Genomic DNA, 14563 nt, shown 5'->3' with positions numbered 1-14563 from the left:
GCAAACACAATCATGCATATTTGGTGTGGGTCAAAATAAAATATTAATAAGGGTCCCAAATTAAGTATGCGACAAGAGGTAATATAGCCTACTACAGATTTTTTAGGTCAACTACAGATTTTTTAGGTCAACTACAGATTTTTTGACAAAAATTTGCGTCCAACTACAGATTTTGGCCCAGGCAATGTTGGCAGGTATGGGCATATATATAATAAATTCGAAGTGACTATTTCTCCGTACGTTCGGGAAAATAAAGTTGAACTCTATTTCTCCGAACGGTTTCCGATCTCGAGATTTTTTGTTATATGGGAGATTTAGGTGTCATCTTTCATTCTGCCAATCTGCGAGGACTGGGAGAAAAGCTTTTTTTGCATCGAATTCAATTTCTAAAGCCAGGATTTTTAAATGACTGAATATCCAGTACTTCAGTTGTGGTTGGGGCAACGTTCCCGGGCTATACTTTTATTTGAAAATACCTTCAAAAGGTACTGCGAAAAAACAAGACTGATCGATCGACCTTGGCAGTAACCTATTTTGCATCTATACATCTAGATGTGTCACCCAGCAAAAGCTAAAATTCTTTGCATATATGTAGAAAAAAACTCCCCCACCCCCGGTTCACACATTTCACACTCACACAGACACAACACACACAATCACACTCACGTATCTGCACACTCACATACACACACACACACACTCACACACACACACACGGGCCACATCATTCGCTTTTATCCACAAATCTCAAGAACAGAAATCGTTTCGGAGAAATAGAGCAAGTTTATTTTCCCGAACGTTCTGAGAAATAGAGCTGGCCTAAAAAAATTTTAATAAAAGGAAGTGGCTATCCTCACCTGGGGTGAGAATAAAAATACGATCGACCTCTCACCCTGGGTGAGACTTTCCAGCATAGGCTATTCCAGACCTGCCACTCATCCCGATTTATCCAGATTTTTTGCCCCAAATCTCAAGGATCCCGATTTTCCCGATTTCGATCGCCAGTATCCCGATTTTTTGTCGTTGCGTCCGATTCTTAGAAAAAAATATAAAAAGTTCTGCAATCTCCTTTGCTTGGAAGCACCGATTGGACTTTTTATCGGCAGGAACTTGGAACGCTACTTTCTAAAGGATCTATGCCGAATCTAGTGGATGACTCACGCACGTTATTTCAACTAAAATCAACGTTGTATCGATTATGAATTCCTACATGGATACGCTCAAGATCTACTTTCGCTTTTATAAACCAGAATTCTCCAATGGTGTCCTGATTACTGTAACAATTATGACATGGGCCTACTAAGAATAATCTATTCGGTGTTCTGCCGCTAGCTGAGTTCTGGTTAGTCGGGCTCATCATCAAGACCTGTCAGTGGAACTTTCAAACGCTCATTCGCATCTCATGACATGACCTCGTACATGTGAGTAGCGCGTGTGTCGGGGACCGTCGGCTGTCGGGGTCAACAAAGTTCATTCACACCGGTCGCGTTGGTCAATGTGTTTTTCGGGACTTAACCAGTGTGGACGACCGGGGGAAGGGGGTTGGGGTGTATTTTTTTTACACTTGGTGCCGTGATACAGGTGAGCCTTTGCCAAAAGGTGGGGGTGTTTGCATAAAAGGACTTTTTAAAAGCTACTACTCATGGTAAAATATGTTTTGTACTGAAAACTTTATGCGCGTATGGCAAGGAAATAAGTTGGTCAAGCTGCATGACCAAGTAGATTGATGTGTGCATCTTATAATATCTCTTAAGAGAAAGATAATAGACTAAAAGTAGGGTATTTTTTACTCATCCTGAGTGCACACCTAATTGTATGTTAAATACAGAATATATTGTTAATCTTAAACTATCAAATAGTAGTGCATTCACACTCTGAAAATAGTTAGTATACACCATCATAACACCGTAGGTCCATTAAAAGGGTTTCATTTTTTTATATTAATGATGTTATTGCTGAGTAAAATTTATAAGTTTGTTCATAACTCGTGTCATAATTACATCATCGGACTTTCCAAGGTCTAGAAAACCCAAATCGTTAAACATATCATTTCGGGGAATGACCGGTATTAAACATTTGTTTGACATTGATCCATCAGAAGGGTAATTTTCCATTTCATCACATGGTTTTGCTTAAATATGACTTTGATTGAGATAATCCAGGTTTGTCATAATAATGTTATGAACAAACACTTTATGATATTTTTGCAAAATATCATGTGAGGGACTTCCCTCTGTTTCACCACATGATCCTTTTACATGGTGGCATAAACATGGAAGAGTAGCATGCTGATGACTCAAAGAGAAGCGAAGAAGAGGCCAAAATATGCTTGTCATAATGGATTGTCATCATATTATGAACATGACAGTGTGTCATAATGGTTATGAACGAAACCTTATTCCATGTAATTTACAGTTATTTTGGGATGTATTTTTAATTTTAACCCAACTTGAGGATGTATTAGACCTTGCTTACATTCTGATATTTTGATTTTAATCTTAATCATTGTATGGGTATGTATTTTAATCCTGGATCGATAACAACAACATGTATTTTAATCAGTATGTTTCTTTTGTAGTAATTGTCATGAACGAACTACATATTGTACTCTGAGGGCTTTCCAGAGTTGATAAACATTAAAAACATGTACCCAGATACATATTATGAGGAAACTTTCATTTAATATAAAATTTTAAAGTAAATGACAAGTCAAAATATAAATTTTTAGGTCAAAACTGAAGTTTGTCATAATAGTTATGATACAGTTATGAACGAACCATTAAAGGTATTCTAAGGGTTTTTCAGTGATTAAACTTTGAATTCTTCCTACATATAACCTTATTTTGAGGAGAGTCTCATAAATTAAAACAATTTTATATGAATGACAGAACAATAAGTTAATTTTTTGGGCCCAAAGTAAAATTTGTCATAATAGTTATGAACGAAACAGTGAGTGTGTCATAACGGTTATGAACGAAACCTTATTCCATGTAATTTACAGTTGTTTTGGGATGTATTTTTAATTTTGACCCAACTAAAGGACAAAATAGACCTTGCATACATTCTGATGTTTTGATTTTTATCATAAGTGTATGGGTGTGGATTTTAATTAGTACAGTAGTCTCCGCCTAAGATCACACCGCTTACGATCCCGGTTCGCTTAAGATCCCGTTGTTTTAGGAAAACAGAATTTTTACTATACAAGAGTCACCCCTAAGATCCCGCTCTGATGGTCTGCATTCGGCTAAGATCCCGTATTTCAGATCATAATTTGCTATAAAAAAATCCCTGGTGGGCACAGTTGATCAACCAAGAGTAAAAAGTTGAGATCAATAAACTGTCCATCGCGTCAAATCTCAGCCACTATCGTGAATGTGATCACATACATGTTGTAAAACTCGATGAAGCGATACAATGTTTGCCCCAGACGGGATCACACCGGGGTGTGAACTGACCGACGCGTTTGTTTTCCCCACGCATCGCACTCACACCTGAGCTCGCCACCTAAGTTTGCATCACTCGCTGGGTGGGTAGGGCCTACAAGTTCGCTCCTGGCGGGATCACATCGAACCGTGAACTCCTCCTTGACCATTGCAGCAGTTGTCTCTACTCCTGAATTTGCGAGACAGACTGAATTTTAACTGGTGTGTTCACAATGTAATGGTGTGTGACGACAAAGGCGGTTTGGAGGGGGGTTCGGTCAGAGATGGAAAGCTATAAATTTTTGACTGGCAAAGACGAGGGGCAACTGGAAAATCGTAGATCCTGAGACTCATGATAGGATAATAAGTGAAAATGGCTCGCCTCATGCCACTATGCACCGTGATAGGTCATCAAGGTTAACCACTCTTTGCTCGCCATATGCCATAAACCCACCAAGGGGTCACGTCAGCTCATTGTAAGTGGAGGGAGACCATTTTACCGATTGTGAGCCTTAACATGGGTCACCATAGATTCTTTCCTGGGTTCGTCGGTTAAAATCCCGGTTCGCCTAAGATCCCGCGTTACCTTGCTCCCAAGCACCGGGATCTTAGGCGAAGACTACTGTATTATACTTTTGTAGTAATGGTTATGAACGAACTATTTATTGTCCATTTTTTATATTTTAAAGGCTTTTCAGTGTTAATTAACTTTAAAAACATTTACACAGATACATATTATGAGGGGAGTTTCATTTAATAAAAGTTTTTAAAAATGAATGACAGATCAAAATGTATTAATTTTTAGGTCAAAATTGAAGTTTGTCATAATTGTTATGAACAAACCATTTTAAAGGTATTCTAAGGGTTTTTCAGTAAATAAACTTTGAATTCTCCCTACATAGAGGAATCTATCATATTTTAAAGAGTCTCATGAATGCAGGGTTGGTGATTTTTTTAATTTTTTAAATAAAAATTTAAAAAATCGATTAAAATAAATTTAAATCAAGATTTTAAAATTTAGTAGTAGTAGTATAAGGTTTTACGGCGCTTGCAACTGCTAAGGTCATATGATTTTAAAATTTAAATCAGATTTTTTTTATTTTAAAAAAAATGTCGAAACAGTTTGGGATTTTTGGTGGCTAAAAGTAAGTTCTTTTAGTGCAAAATGCATTGTCTTTATTTTAACTAATGCTTAATTTTTAAAGCAACTGCAATTTTAGAAAGCCTGCTATATCAGTGAATTATGGCTACAGACAAAAAAAGAAGAAAATGTCAGTCTAAAAGGAAGGAGGGGGGGGGGGGTAATATTATGCGTAGATAAACTTGCATTTTATTACAATGTGTGTGTGTGCGCATGCTTGTGTTTGTCTAAAAAGAAAAAGAAAATGCTAATTTCAATTATGAAAAAAAAAGTGAATTAAATACAGTATTATTTTACTACTTACAGTGACAGGGGGGAAAGCAGACTTTTAAGCATGATTATTTTGTCTACTAAACCTTATATCTGTTTTATAAAACCAAGGAAAGGAATTCTGAATGTTTAAAGATGTAAAAACAGAATACTTAAAAAAAAGTGATTTAAATCAAGTTGAGTTTTATTTTTAAAATCAAGTTGATTTAAATTTTTAAAAATCAACTGATTTAAATCACCCCAACCCTGGTTTTCAATTATGAAAAAAAAGTAAATTGAGAACTGTATTATTTTACAGTGACAGGGGGGAAAGCAGACTTTTAAGCATGATTATATATAGTCTACTAAACCTTATATTGTTTAATAAAACCAAGGAAAGGAATTCTGAATGTTTAAATATGTAAAAACTGAATACATTTTTTTGAAAAGTGATTTAAATCACTGATTATTTTTAAAAAAATCAATTTGATTAAAAAAAATTTTTAATCAACTGGTTTAAATCAACCCAGCTCTGATTTCAATTATGGAAAAAAAAAGTAAATTGAGTACTGTATTATTTTACAGTGAAAGGGGGGAAAGCAGACTTTTAAGCATGAATATATTAGTCTACTAAACCTTATATCTGTTTTATGAAACCAAGGAAAGGAATTCTGAATGTTGAAATGTGTAAAAACTTCATAAAAATAAGTATTTAAAAAAGTGATTTAAATCACTGATTTTTATTTTAAAAATCAAGTTGATTTAAATGTAAAAAATCAACTGATTTAATCAACTTGATTTAAATCAACCCAACCCTGCATAAATGAAAACCACTTTACGTGAAAGACGAAACAATAAGTAAATTTTAGGGGCCCAACGTAAAATTTGTCATAATAGTTATGAACGAAAGAGTGTGTCATAATGGTTATGAACAAACTTTAAATTAATGCATAATAGGCCCTATGACCAGTTTGCGTTTAAAAATAGCTGTTAAATGGTCTTTCATTTATCACTTGACTATAATTAGACCAGAGTGTTATTTTAGACAATTCTAGTCAATGAAACTTGACATAATTGATAGTATTTTGGTCACTTATTGTTCGTTCATAACTATTATGACACAAAAAGGTGACGTGCGTGTGTATATAGGTATGAACGATTCGTGGGGGCGGCAAGGGATTTTTTTGTTTACCTGAAGGATTGCTTTAGGAGTGAATTGTTCTAAATTCAAAAAAGGCCTTTTGAAGGCATTTTCAAATGAAGTATAGTATAGTCCAGGAACGTTGCCGCAGAATGGTAGAATGAAAGATGACGCCTAAATCTCGCAAATTACAAAAAAATCTGGAGAACGGAAATCGTTAGGAGAAATAGAGATCAAGTTTATTTTCACGAAAGTTCGGAGAAACGGTCACTTCAATTAAAAATAAAACATTTTTTCCGGACCCGAGTCCGAATAGATCTAGATAAAACCCTCATTCGGACTCGAGTCCGAATAGATAAAGAATCTAATCGGACTCGAATCCTTTTAAAAACTATTAATTTTTACGACGGATTATAAAGTCAATTACGTGTAAAACGGAATGGACAAGAAAATGGCTATTAGATCTCTAGTACCTGAGCATGAGACAGAAGTGAAAAATAGTGAAGTGAAAGTAACATACCAAATAAACTATTATAAACCCACAGCCACAAACTGACATCAATGCAAGTTTCTTGACATTGCTGTTGGCGCACACCTCTCCTTTATTTTTTTGCAACAAGGGTGCTGTCCTTCAATACGCTCCTGTATGCATTGATACTGATACTGTGATGATTTGAGAAATATTAAAACTATGTAGAGTATGTCATGTTTATTGATGATTGATGGCTCCCCTTGAGGCTTCTTTTTTGTGTCTTGCTAATAAATATGAGACTCAACACTTGTCCATATATATATCTCCTTCGAGTGATACGCTGAGCTGGGGTTAAAGGAAGTACAGTTTGAGAATGAAAGCTTGAAAGTGTGTGTATGTCATGTGATTTTGGGAAGTGGGGTTGAAAATCCAAAGTTGCATTTATATCATGATCAAAGAATAAATCTGGAACTGGTAGATAAAGTTAAGTGTGCTACAGGGGATTGGTAGGGAAGGTGAGATCTGTATGTGAGGCAGCGTGGTGAAGTCAAGCCCTTGTAAAAGTAATCAATGTGAAGAAACTAGCATTTTCTGCAGGTTTGTGAATTTTTATTCAATTTTCGTTTTTTGGCTCAACACCTTTCATACCCATTATACAACACATTTATTTGTGAATTTTTCACCAAAAAAACACGGTTAAAGGCACAAAAAATGTAAATTTTCAGTTTCCACGGACTCGCACGCTAAAGAAATAACTCATCATTGGCGGCCATTTTCTCAGGTTTTACTACTGAAACCAGGCGACCCCCGCCTCCTTCAATTGCAATTATCTCGACTTCTGTTCAAGGTAAATAGATATTCTTAAATTGAAAGCAAGACAAATACCTTTAAGAATAACTCCATATGCCAAAAAATTGACGAGCGCCTGATTCCACTGCGTCGTGACACATATTACTATGATGAAACACTTAGTTGTGATGATATACCTTGACATGAGAACATGAACTAATGATAACACATAACCATACACTGGGGGAAAACCAACAAACAGGATAGCATGAGACACATATGGGCTTGTGCTGGTGTTAATCAGACATCAGTAATGATGAGTATATCATCTGTATGTACCATTTTAGAAGTTATGGTTACATCATGTTGAAGTGACAATAAAGTAGGCTGTACTGTATGGACTTCCTAGGTTGTCCTGTTTGTCCTGAGGAGGCTTGAAATGTGACATTTTTCTCTTTGGAAAGTTTCTAATTCTAATCCATGCCATTGCCCATTGCATCATTTTTTTGATTGGTCTAAAAGAGCTGTTTCTGTTCTTCTCCTCAGTGCACAGCGTGAGCCAGGTGACGTCATGACTGATGTAATAGAAGATGCTCAATGGGTCCTCCAGAGGGCCATTGAGTACTTGACCACTGTGTTGGAAAATCTGGTACGATTGAACGTGGATATTACTGTATTGTGTTGGATTACATATTGGCCATTTATCTTTTTATCATTTTTATATTGGCCATTGGTTACTTTTCCACTGTTGAATGAGATTAAGAATATTGATCATTGTGAGATATTACCTCTGTGAGTTTTCTGAGGTATTTTCCATTGATCAGTTGACCTCTACATTGAGCGCCATATTGACCGTCGATTACTTTACCATTTTTGGGTGAGATTAATATATTGACGATTTGTTGTTTGTCTATTTGGTCATCAGCAAGGCTTTCATTATCTCTTTGCATATTTATTTTTAATTCTACAGAGTGAATGCATCAGAAGAAACCAGCACAGAGAGATCACTCGAAAGACACTGGTCAGGTGGCTGGCTGCTTTCTTGCCTGCCCCACGAGATCCGAGGTTGCACCTGCAGGTGAGAATTGGCAAACTGAGAGCCAGAATTATGACCTACAGCTGTAGTCTGTCACGGCATTGCTGTATCAGATAACACATTGTTCTGTTGCTGTGTATGATTACACCACCATACATACAAATACCATGTGTGAGATTCCACAGTGCATACATGCGGGTTTTGTTTACTCACTACACACATGTTGTAGTTGTAGCAGATTTCAGATTACACACTATCTTAAATCCGTGTCAGATTGCACGCTACGCACATGCTGTGTCAGATTTCACTCAACATGTATGGCGTGCTTGATTACTCACTACACACAAGTCTGTTTATGATTGGCCCCTCCAACCTGTCCTGTGTCTCATGTTAATAATATTAATATGGACTGCTAGGTGCATAGATTGCTGTTTAGTGGAAATTTGCACTCTATGCAAATTTTCTTTATTTATTTTTATCATCCCATATGATGATTTTCCCCCAGCGCCAGCTCGGAGGACCTCGTGACGAGGTCCAGCTTGCCCGCTGGCCAAGCACCGGCAGTCTGAACTCAGTCCTTTCTTCCAGCAGCATTCACCAGTGGCTGGAAGAGGACCTGGGGGAGAACTTTGTCCACTTCAGGTGAGCGTGAGAGCAGCATGACAGGGAATGGTCTTGGGTAGCTATAGAGCCATAGATGTCCATACTTCTGTTTGAAAGACTTGGGATTGTTTGTGTGTGTGTGTGTGTGTGTTTTTTTGTACTGATCATCTGCAGTGAATTTTGACCTTCAGGTCATCTGTTGTCTGTAACGAACTTTCTCCCCTTAATCTGGCTTTCTGATGGTTACTCACGTGTCTGCAGCAGCACATGTGCACTACACATCATGATCCCATCTTTTTCATTAAGGGTGTTCACAGATTTTATACCGTCTGTGGTGTAGTGGTTCGGGCCATTACCCTCGCACACATGTGACCCAAGTTGGGTTCCTGAGTGGGATGAATTTTTATTATCTTGGTCTTGCTGCCGGGATGTTGTAACACTGACAGGCAGGGTCAAAGGCCACCTTCTAAATTACCTAAATTGTGTTGATGTGGGCATAAAAACATCAACATTAACCAAATTAAACATTAAATTAATTTTGTGTTCCATGGCTCGACTCTCGACTCGTTAAAATTAAGACAAAAGTCAACGTGTAAAATATCAACACAAGTTATATGCCTTCGTTAATCTGTTATCTGTTGCAGGCGTATGAGCTCAGAGGGTGAGGATGATGTTGAGTTCGAGAGGAGCTCGACGACTGCTGTGCTTGGGGCGGTTGGGGGTCTGCTCACCTCCACACCCAACCACAACCTGTCCTCAACATCGAGCTTAGCCTCCACCAACGATGCCTCCAGCACCAGGATGTCGGAGATGGAGGAAGAATTGGCTGCTCTTAGGCGTCAGATTGCCCAGCTGGTCATGGCACAGGAAACGTCCAGCTTGAACAAGACTGTCACAGGTATGTACATGGATTTGTAGCAATGTCACAGATAGACTGGTTGATAGTGTAGCACACACATTATAAAGAAATCGGTGAGGTGTGGACACCTTTTTGTCATATATAAATTTCACTATATGTACAAGTTTTAAATGCAAAGAATATTATATGAAAAAATGGCTATATGTGTGCTGGACAATATATTAGCAATACCAGTCGTCTGCTGCTCTTTGGGCTGGAAATCGGGCTCCATGCGAGGGGTAATTTTCGGGCTGTTTGGGATCAGAGGTGGTTCTTTTCTATGTCATCATCATTGCCTTTTTCACCCTGGATCAGGATATAGGCCACGAACAAACACTTTCCACATTTCCCTATCCTGGGCGAGTCACTTGATGTCACTCCATGTCACGGATTCGACGTCTTCTAGTATATTTCCCTCTACTGTGACCTGCTCCTTTCGTAGTGCATCTATCCTTAGGACTTTTAACTTTCCGGAGTGGATCCTCAGTCCGACGGACTCTGATAGGCTGTTTAAAATTGTGGTTTTTGCTTGGATCTGTTCCTGAGTGTGTGACAGAAGCGCCAAGTCATCTGCAAAATCCAGATCGTCCAGCTGTGTCCTTTCATGGGGTCCACTGTATGCTGTTTTTGTGTCCTCTGATGGTTTCCTTCATCAGCCAGTCGATTGCCAAGATAAAGAGGAAAGGTGATTGTAATATCCCTGTCTCACACCGTCTTGATGTCAAAGCTGTCAGTGAGCTGGCCATCCTGTATAACCCCGTCATGTATGCAACTTGTCCCTTCGTACATGCTCCTGATGAGGTTAACCAACTTCTGTGGGATTCCGTGATGTCTCAGTATCTTCCACAGTGTTATTTGGTCCTCATACTGTCAAAGACCTTCTCATAGTCAAAAAAGTTGACGATCAACTGGGAGTTCCACTCCAGGGACTGTTCCACAATGATCCTCAGCGTGGCATTCTTGTCCGTGGTTGACCGATTTTTTCGAAAACCAGCCTGTTTTTCCCGAAGTCTTGGACCCGTTGCGGACTTGATTCTCTTCAGAATGATTCTGTTGAAAACCTTACCTGGTACTGAGAGAAGAGTGATTCCTTGGTAGTTGTTGCAGTTGTTGAGATCCCTTTTAGGAAGTTTCACAAGGTGTCCTTCTTTCAAATCCTTTGGGAACTTGCTCTCATTCCAGATCTTGGTAAACAATGGGAGAAGGAGGTCTGCTGTCACATTGGCATCTGCTTTTAGGGCCTCAGGTGGAATCTGATCAGGACCGGCCACTTTACGGTTGTTCAGCTTCTTAATGGCTTCCATAATCTCTTGTTTTGATGGAGCATCACAGCAGATTGGTAACTCATTTCTTGCTGGCAGGATGTTTGGTGGGTTACTTGGTGGTGGTTTGTTCAGGAGACTGTTGAAATGCTCTACCCATTGTCTTGACTGATCTTCTTTTCCAAAAGTGGTTTTTCCCTCTTGGTCCCTTACTGTTACTTCTTGTTTCCCATATATTTTCCAGAAAGAGTCTTTGTAGTCTGGTAAAGTCTCTTCTACGTAGTTACAGGAAAACTTGTGGACGAAAATGAAAGAAACTTGGCAACCAATCAGATGAAATAAACTTTCTTCAGTTTCTTTTCATTATTTATCTTGAGAGTTCATAATTTTCTCTGGATTTAGTATTTTCTTATTATTTCTTCAGAAGCCAACATTTGAATGCTTTTGCTTTTCTTTTTCCTGTGTTTGAATTCATCCATGAGAGCAAAATAAAATTTCAGTGCTCTTCTCACTGCCTTCTTACTTCCAAGTTCTAGGCCAGATACCATTTATTGTGCCTTAGAAGAATTGGGTGTCAGTTCAGTCATAATAGGCTTCTGTTCAGGAAACAGCTTTTTATTGGAGGGGGTGGGGGTGTTCATATTTTTAAAAGTGTTTATTTCCTTAGGTAGTTGCTCCTTAAGGTTTTCATTTTCAGTTTTCAATTCCCTTTTTTCTGCACTAATGTCTCTATAAAACTATTCAACTGTTACCCTCTAGATTACTAACCAGGAAGGGCTGATGTCATGGTTTGTCTTACCATTGAAAGTAACCATGGCAGACTTTGTAACCAAAGGAGAGTGTATAAATTTCCGCCTAATACTTCATTTTAGCCCTGGGTAACAGGTGGGACGCGCAAGCTCAAGTACTTACCATTCTGGGCTGAACTTGGCTCAGTATCTTCATCTCATGTCATAGAGAGGAACAGAAAGAGACCCTTCACTTGCAAAATCTCAAAGAAATCAGCCTAGATCTAGGAAATCGTTAGGCATTAACAAGCGTCAGGATTTTTTTCCTTTGGTATACTACTCAATACCTTTGTGAATTATGAGCCGTGGTTTTATCCTAAGAGCTAAGTATGCTATGATTTAGGCACTTTTGAAAACCTTATTTCAGGGTCAAGAAACGTCTTACCCTGTTCATAAATACAGTCAGGGGTAATTCTAATCAGTATCTAAGGAATTAGGGCTGGAATAGTGCCCTTTTTATAAAATGACTAATTAGTGGACAATAGCTTTCTCCCTCTCTCTCTCTCCTCTCTCTCTCTCTCTCTCTCTCTCTCTCTCTCTCTCTCATATTCTATCTCACCGTCTTGTTTCCCCTAGGAGAGTCCCCCAGTGATGTGTCCCAGGCAGCTGGTATGCCCCTTCCCCAGTCCCCATCCTCCCTGGATGACTCTGGTTGTGAGAGTGAATCTGTCCAGAGAGCTCAATCCCCAGAGTTTCTGTGCCAAGGGGAGGTTCTGCCTGCCCCTCCCCCTCCTCCCGTGCCTCCTCCACCCCCACCACCTCCTCTCGCCCCACCACCTCCTCTAGCCCCACCTCTGGTACGGCAATTGTCACATCCTGGCACTCAGAGCTTTTCCGACATGCTGCGAGAGGTGAGTGTTCTTTAATTCATGGGAGAAGGGCAAGGGGTGTTATGCCTGTTTGAGGTTCATGAGAGTGTCCTTGTTTTTGTATGTGTGAAGACTTTCAGTCGTCAGGGTGGAAAACTCAGTTCACTGTAGCTGTTGTCTAGATACTATCACTTCCGACAAAAAGCGAATAAACTGTACATCTGAAGACTCAAAACTGTCACCCAGGTCTTCATTATTTCTTTGAAAGGAAAGAGCAATTTTCACTTGCCTTTAATGAGGCAATTTTTTTTGTTACCCACAAATGCCTTTTACTTGAAATGTATCCAAATGGTATAAAATAAAATAATGCTGCTAGTGTTGCAAAAGTGAATACAAAAATATTCTTTGATATTGTTGAATCAAGATCATATGTTATTATGGAAATTGGACGTTAATTTTATTCATGATACAGTGTAAATCTAATGAGGGTGCATACACCCTTTTAACAGGTTTTACAAATTATATATCTTCCTTGATATATAGTCTCCCAAATAGTTATAAAAGAAATTGATGGTGTTATGATCCGTGTAACTGGAACGAATTAGTCAGCATAAAAAAAAAAAATCCAAAATCCATTGGAGAGGTCGATCTGGGGGTCCTCAATAAAAATCAAGACACATGTGTGCAATATGGAAGGGCTTAACTGCTTCACCATACTTCTAGGCTATAAGTTGTATAAAATATTGTTAGCCAACTTTTGTGTCTGCTCCTATGTTTTTTTCTGCCAGTTAAAAAATTTTCAAGAAACCAATTACACACTCACAGCATAATACCCTTCATGTTTGCCATCCATTTTGTCACTGCTACAATTTGAACGAACACTAAAAACACATACACTGAAGTTACTTGATTTCTGCGTATAAAATGTCACTTTAGCTTTTTGATTCACCCTTACCTCTAATTCAACAACATGACAATTATGGGTGGTTGGCTTGCACCACTGGTAGGTCCTTCTTTTCTTTCCTTCTGTTGTTTCTGCCTGTCAGTCCGACTTACTTTTTCCCAGCACCAATCGATAAGATAAGATAAGATGCATCTTTATTGTCCAGATCCTGGCACATTGGTTTGGTGTTTCACCACGTGTACACACACACACACACATGCACACAGACGCAGGCTTACAATCTCATGCATAATATAAATGAGCAGCAATATTAACAATAATAATCTTAAGCTAGATACATACTCAGTATTATTCAATGACCATTATTGTATCGATGTGCTTCTTTACTCAAACAAACAAATAAAAACAGCCTGACAATCGACTAGATGACTAGCAATGGTGAGTAAACTGCGAGTAGTCTAGTTTTATTTGTGTCCTCTTGTGTGCAGAGATCGTCCAGCCTGAGCTCTCTGACAGAGCAACCAGCTGATCGTGCAGGGTCAGTGCCAGCCATGGTGGATGTGCTGCGGGACCTTGGGTCTGTGAAGCTGAAAGCTGTAGCGAGGTGGGTGTCTCTCCAGTTACTTACACTTAGATTGTAGTATTGTGTGTACTGCTTCTGAGAAGTGAGTCTCTCCCTCTCAATATGCTGTTGTGTTGCGATGTGTGCAGTAGTGTAGTGTTGTGTACCGCTGGGCTTTGGTGTATAGGCCTGTGTTGTACAGTGGTGTGTGTCCCTCTGTTTTGGTGTGTATGCCTGTCTTTTGGCTTGTGTCCTTCCTTTTTTGGTGTGTATGCCTGTGTTGTGGTATGTGCATCTTTGTTGTGGTGTGCATACTTGTGTTTTGTGGGTGGTTGGCGGGTGCTCTGGTGTGGTTTGCTCCTTCTTTCCTATCAAACATCTATCGTCCTATCTCCCCTCACCCCCAGTGGGTCGGGGGGATATAAATAGACCCACTGCTTCGTCTGCAGAAGGTGCAACCCCTTCAAAGGCGGAGTTTCGCACACGG

At 38.9% G+C, this 14563-nt stretch overlaps 1 protein-coding gene across 1 annotated transcript in view; it reads left to right on the top strand.

Moving 5' to 3' along the window:
* LOC101853104 (mitochondrial fission regulator 2) overlaps nucleotides 1-14563 on the top strand; it is a gene marked incomplete in the record, with an annotated part of 20914 nt that overhangs the window by 2185 nt on the left and 4166 nt on the right. Inside the window, 6 exon segments of the mRNA XM_013085527.2 lie at nucleotides 7761-7863; nucleotides 8185-8292; nucleotides 8756-8892; nucleotides 9498-9751; nucleotides 12378-12652; nucleotides 14003-14118. Coding sequence (XP_012940981.1) covers nucleotides 7786-7863; nucleotides 8185-8292; nucleotides 8756-8892; nucleotides 9498-9751; nucleotides 12378-12652; nucleotides 14003-14118 — 968 coding nt within the window.

Source organism: Aplysia californica, unplaced genomic scaffold, assembly GCF_000002075.1.
Source record: "Aplysia californica isolate F4 #8 unplaced genomic scaffold, AplCal3.0 scaffold00382, whole genome shotgun sequence".
Classification (NCBI taxonomy): domain Eukaryota; kingdom Metazoa; phylum Mollusca; class Gastropoda; order Aplysiida; family Aplysiidae; genus Aplysia; species Aplysia californica.
Note: the sequence above shows the minus strand (reverse complement) of the source record. Positions and strands in the feature narration are given on the sequence as shown.